The sequence below is a fragment of the Sorex araneus genome, chromosome 2 (assembly GCF_027595985.1).
Source record: "Sorex araneus isolate mSorAra2 chromosome 2, mSorAra2.pri, whole genome shotgun sequence".
Taxonomy (NCBI): domain Eukaryota; kingdom Metazoa; phylum Chordata; class Mammalia; order Eulipotyphla; family Soricidae; genus Sorex; species Sorex araneus.
This window is the reverse complement of record NC_073303.1, coordinates 4434627-4440626: the sequence shown is the minus strand read 5'-3', so window position 1 is coordinate 4440626 and position 6000 is coordinate 4434627. Positions and strand designations below refer to the sequence as shown.

General features: G+C 42.4%; 1 protein-coding gene across 1 annotated transcript; it reads left to right on the top strand.

Annotated features, from left to right (window-relative positions):
• Nucleotides 1–511: 511 nt before the first annotated feature.
• Nucleotides 512–1501, top strand: LOC129402281 (olfactory receptor 2W1-like). The gene has a single exon (XM_055128222.1). It carries the CDS (start codon nucleotides 512–514, stop codon nucleotides 1499–1501), a length of 990 nt encoding a protein of 329 aa, XP_054984197.1.
• The last annotated feature ends 4499 nt before the right edge of the window (nucleotides 1502–6000 follow it).

The window sequence follows — 6000 nt, the reverse complement described above, 5'->3', positions numbered from 1 at the left end:
ATAGATTGGTGCATTCCATGGAGAATACAATGCACTGATTAGTGAATGAATTCTTTTTGTTAACTCTTTTTATTGAATTAGCCTTGCTAATTTTGTTAGTCAGGTAGTAGATGCCAACAAAAATGTTGCTATCCATACATTGTAACCTAACACCTCTTAAATTAGATACATTTTAGCTGAGTAATTTAGAATATATCTCGTTCTTAAAATGATTCGACAGATATAGATATTTCTAGATATAGTGTATCATCATAATACATAGATCATGGATAATATAGTATATTGAGCCTTTTCAGTGGTTTACAATCATACATGACTTAAATATGGAGAGGCTGGGGCTCTGAACTCAGGATACATGCTCAAAGTCTTGTTTCATATGAGAAAATAATAAAATTAGTGAGTCTTGGGTATCTATAAGAGTCTAGAGAGATTTTTGTATAACCGAAGTTGACATATTTTGCTGTTACTTTTGTTGCTAACATGGTATTATCTCCTCGCTTCCTAAAGAACAATGGACCTAAACAATGGGAGTTACGGGACAGACTTCATCCTTCTGGGGTTTTCTGACAGACCCCAAGTAGAACGCATCCTCTCCGCGGTGGTCTTCCTCTCCTATCTCGTGACTCTGGTGGGAAACTCGACCATCATCCTGGTGTCTTACCTGGACCCCCAGCTCCACACGCCCATGTACTTCTTCCTCTCCAACCTGTCGCTTTTGGATCTCTGCTGTACAACTACCATTGTCCCCCAGATGCTGGTAAATCTGTGGGGTCAAAAAAAGTCGATCACATACGGAGGGTGTGTGCTCCAGCTCTTCTTTGCCCTGGACCTGGGCGCCACAGAGTGTCTGCTCTTGGCTGTCATGGCCTATGACCGCTATGCAGCTGTGTGCCAGCCTCTGCACTACACGGTGATAATGCACCCTCAGCTCTGCCACAGGATGGTACTGGCTGCCTGGTTAATTACTCTTGGCTGTGCCATAGTTGTTTCCACTTTGACTCTGATGTTGCCAAGATGTGGGCACCGAGAAGTGGATAATTTTTTCTGTGAGATGCCATCATTGATCAAGATGGCTTGTGCTTCTTCAAAAGTGGTTGAGACTGTGGTCTTTTCTCTTGGAGTGATATATCTCCTTGTGCCATTGTCACTGATTCTCATATCTTACGGCATCATCACTCGTGCTGTGATGAGGATCAAGTCCGCAGGAAGATGGAGAAAAATCCTCAATACCTGCGGCTCCCACCTCACCGTGGTGACTCTCTTCTATGGAACAGCCATTTCTATGTACATGAAACCACAGAATAACAGTAAATCCCAAGAGAAGTTCGTGACTCTCTTCTACTCCATCATCACCCCCAGCCTCAACCCTCTGATCTACACTCTAAGAAACAAAGACGTCGAGTGCAGTGAAAAGGCTGCTGTTTGCAAAGAAATGCTCAGCAGTTCTTTGAGTTATATATTTAAAAATTCAGAGTGTAGAGAAACCAGGAAATATCGTTGACCTACAGAAGATGGTGTTTTGTTTATACAAAGAACATTCTTCTCCTCCTCCTTTTTCTTTGTTTTCTTCTTCTTCTTCACCTCCTCCTCCTCCTCTTCTTCCTCCTCCTCCTCCTTCCTCCTCCTCCTACTCCTCCTACTCCTCCTTCTTCTTGTTCTTCTTCTTCTCCTCCTCCTCCTCCTTCTCCTTTCTCCTTCCACTTCTCCTCCTACTCCTTCTTCCCCTTCTCCTCCTCCTTCCTTCTTCTTCTTCTTCTCCTTCCTTCTTCTTCTCCTTCCTTTTCTTCTTCTTCTTCTTCTCCTTCTCCCTCTCCTTCTCCTCTTTTTGTCCTTCTCCTCCTCTTCTTCCTGCTCTTATACCTCCTTCTCCTTCTCCTTCTCCTCCTTCTCTATCTTCTACTCTTGCTCCCCCTCTTCCACCTCCATCTCCTCCTCCTCTACCTATTTCTCCTCTCCTTCTCCTCCTTCATCTTGTTATTCTTATTCTCCTCCTCTTTCTCCCCTCCTCCTCCTCTTCCTCCTTCTCCTTCTCCTTTTTTATTTTTTGGCTTTTTTCTGTTTTGTTTTCCTTTCGGCCAGACCCACTGGTGCTCAGGGGATACTCCCAGCTGTGCCCTGGAGGCTGCTCCCAGAGGCCACACACAGATTTTCTGCTTGCAAAGGAATAGCCTGCTGCACCATCTCTCAGGACCTTCAAAAGCATCTCTTGGATGTTTTCTATGTACCAAGAGTTGAACTACCTGCTGAATTTATAAATATGAAAGAAATCATATAAATAAAGAGAAATAGGTGGATAAACAAAGATCTAAATCACTTTATCACTGTCATCCTGTTGGTCATCAATTTGCTTGAGTGGGACCAATAACATCTCCATTCGTCCTAGCCCTGAGATTTTAGCAGCCTCTCTTTACTCATCCTTCCCAACGGTGCCGCATTAGAGGCTATTCAGGGTCAGGTGAATGAGACCCATCATTGTCACTGTTTTTGGCATATGAATACGCCACAGGAAGTTTGCTAGGCTCTCCCATGCAGGCAGGAAACTTTCAGTAGCTTGCCAAGTTCTCTGAGAGGGAGAACTAGGCTATAAGATGTCTATAAGATGTCTATATAAGAGAAATCATATAGTGAGCTTGGTTTTATAGTTTATGGATCTTGGCTGTTTTGGGGATTACATGGCACTGGGACAGTTTGTAACTTGTAGCAGGGTGTGACTGCCAAGCTACTGGAAAATGGGGAATCTGGGTGGAGGATGCCCAATCCCAATCTGAGCAGGCTTGGCGATCTCAGTCCCAGGTTCCACATAACTGGATTCCTCTGCCATTTCCCTCATGTGTGAGGCTCGTCCGAGCGTGTGAAGAGTGGCCTTGAGCACGGCTGTAGTTGGGTTCTGAAGGACTTCCGCTGCTGGGGCTCTGCTTGGGGTGGGGAAGGAAACTCAACCCGCCCCCTCCAAGGGGCCCTAGTAAAGACAGTCAGGCACTGGGGCAAGAGACTCTGCGAAGATCTAAATACAAACCAAAATATACCCCATATAAAAAAACCAAGGCTAATGAGAGACCCAGGTAGATAAACATGTCAGTATAAAATTTGGTAATTAAATACAGATATTAGTCTCTCATCGATGTGCTGACATCACACTCTCCAGGACCAGGTCCAAGTTGTGTCAGATGAGGTACTGATACTCATGTGCTTTTGTTTTGGTTTGGTTTTTGTTTGGGGATCACCGCCAGAGACTCTCCAGGATTACTTAGGGCACTGCACTGAGAAATTACTCCTGGCAGCCTCAGGGGACCATATGAGATGCCAGGGATCAAACTGCCAGGAAGGCACATACCTTATCCTCTGTACTATCTTTCCTACCCCTCACATGCTTTTCTAAATGAATAAATGAATAAATAGCGATCCTTTTTAGAAGATTTCTTTCACCCGCCCCACCCCCCACACACACATACACCCCAATAATCTGGAGCTTCCTACTTTTTTCACCTTCTCTTAAATAAAGTCTTTTCTGAATAAATAAATAAGGATAATGAAACACATTTATCAAAGATTATATGAGAACTTGTAAAAATTGACAATTACCTAGGTTTTCTGTGCAGAGGAATGATAGTATTTGTCCAGAACCATGGAACCATTAATTCTAATTTATAGTTATTCATGAGACGTATCATGATTGTTACATTTCCAAGAAATTAAATTTAATGCCCTTGATGCCTTTGAGCTGGCTACTCAGTGAAGAACTGCAAACTTAGATTACTGCCCCCATACACTGTCCTTCCAGCCTGGCCCAAGGAAATCAAGAATCCTAAGCCCATCACAAATATATTTTAGGTTATAACTTATATATGAATGTATTCACATGTATATTTGAATACTAAGTAGTATGCAGTTATTATTTATTTATTTATTTATTTATTTATTTATTTATTTTTTGGTTTTTGGGTCACACCCGGTGATGCACAGGGGTCACTCCTGGCTCATACACTCAGGAATTAGTCCTGGCGGTGCTCGAGGGACCATATGGGATGCTGGGATTTGAACCCGGGTTGGCCTCGTGCAAGGCAAACGCCCTACCTGCTGTGCTATTGCTCCAGCCCCTGCAGTTATTTTTTAGCTTCCATAAGGGTGTTATGTTTTACATGTATTTTGAATTTTTTTTGTCACTTTCTTCATAGTTATTCAAATGATCCAACAGATTTCGAAGCTGAGGTTGTTTCTCTTCCACCGTAATACAAGATTCCACCATGCGAATGTGGTACAATCCTTTAATCTTCACTATTGATGGTCATTTTTGAAAATTGTAGCCTTTTGTTTTCATGAAAGACTAAATCATGAGGAACACTGCATTATATATCTTTTGAGAACACACACAAATATATCTTCTGGGCATATTCTTGGAAGAATAAATACGTATTAAACTTTACAGGCATTTTTTTTATAGCTGAGTAGTATTCCAATGTGTTTCCTATATGCCACTATTTGTTTACATACTCCCTATTCTTGGATTCCTGGGTTTTTTTGTAACATGGCTATTGTGAATAGCACTGCAATGAGCACAAGAGTGTAAGTATATATTTTTGTTTTTGGGTCACACCTGTCCTGTGATACTCCACCAAAACACACTTAACTAAACATCTGTGCTCAGCGTTTAGTCCTGGCTCTGTTCTCAGTAATTACTGCTGTCAGTGCTTGGGGGACCAAATAGAATGCCAGGAATCAAACCCGGGTGGGCTGCATGCAAGTCAAGTGTGTTACTTGCTGGACTATCATTCTGGCCCCTGCAATGTCTTTTGAAGTAGTGTTTTTTTTTTGGATATTAAGGGTAGATGCCAAGAATTAAAGTGGCTGGATCATGTGAAAGCTCAATTCTTAAATTTTTGAGCTATCTCTATCCTGCTTTCCATAGTGATGGACCCAGACATATTCCAACATCAGTGGATGAGTGGATGAGTATTCCTTCCCCCTATTTCCCCACCAATGTTGCTTTCCCCCCCTCTTTGTAATAAGAACAAATTTCTTTGAGTTGATGCATCTCAGTCAAAATCACCACCAAAATTTCCTGCAACATCACCTTGCAAATACTTCATGAAATTAGACTGTCTTTTTAATTGTGATTATATCTCTGATTACTTGTATGAAATCTCCCATCAACTGGCAGTTAAAAGTGAGTGTGATTTGGTGGGAGTAGGAGAAACTCGGTGGCTAGCCCAGGATTTCTGGGGCGCAGTAAGCAGTTAAATGAGACTTTGTCTGTGTTATCAGTGATGTTTAGGATCATCTCCCTGGAAGAGCATTCCGTTTACACAGCATGAGGGCGTGACAGCCTCGAGGTCTTTCCTGAAGAGAACACAAACAGAACCTCATGTTCTTTCCTTGAGCTAAGTATTCTCTGCTATCCCTATAAATATACAATTCTTTACTAGCAAATGTTCTCCAAAAGCATAGGTTTTATTCTAACCTGAAAGCAAAAAGAGGAAAGTTAGGTGAGATGTAAATAAATGCCAGTTTTCTGCTGTTTTCAGGATCGGGGACTGAGTTGATTCAATAAGAGGAGTTGGTGGCTATTGCAGTTCTGGGTGTCCAATATGAGCCAAGTAGCTACTCAAGTAGGAATTTACACTTAACGTTATTTCAACATCCCTCCCATAAGGTGGTTGTGCTGTTAGAAGAACTCTTTGACAGCTAGGGAAACTGAGGAATGGGAGAAGTGTATTACGGAATGGGAGGAGTGAGCAAGACGGGCTCTCCTGCACTCACAGTGGTCTGGGGTTTTGTTTGCTTGACTTTTATCTTCTGTTCTAGATTAGATAACATGGTTATAATACTGTTGTCTTTCATGGTTTCGTTGTATAAGGTCACTGCTCTGTCACCACCACCCAAGTGTCCCAGATGCTCTATCTCTGTCCTTAAGGCCCCTCTGCTCTGCCCCGAACTTCCTCCCTTCCGCCTCCCTCTCTACCTGGTCTTCTCAGAGGACAAGCATTTGTCCTTATTTCTCAT

Bases quoted from the DNA above. Each gene is read 5' to 3' on its own strand.
- LOC129402281 (XM_055128222.1), top strand. From the start codon at position 512: ATGGACCTAAACAATGGGAGTTACGGGACAGACTTCATCCTTCTGGGG.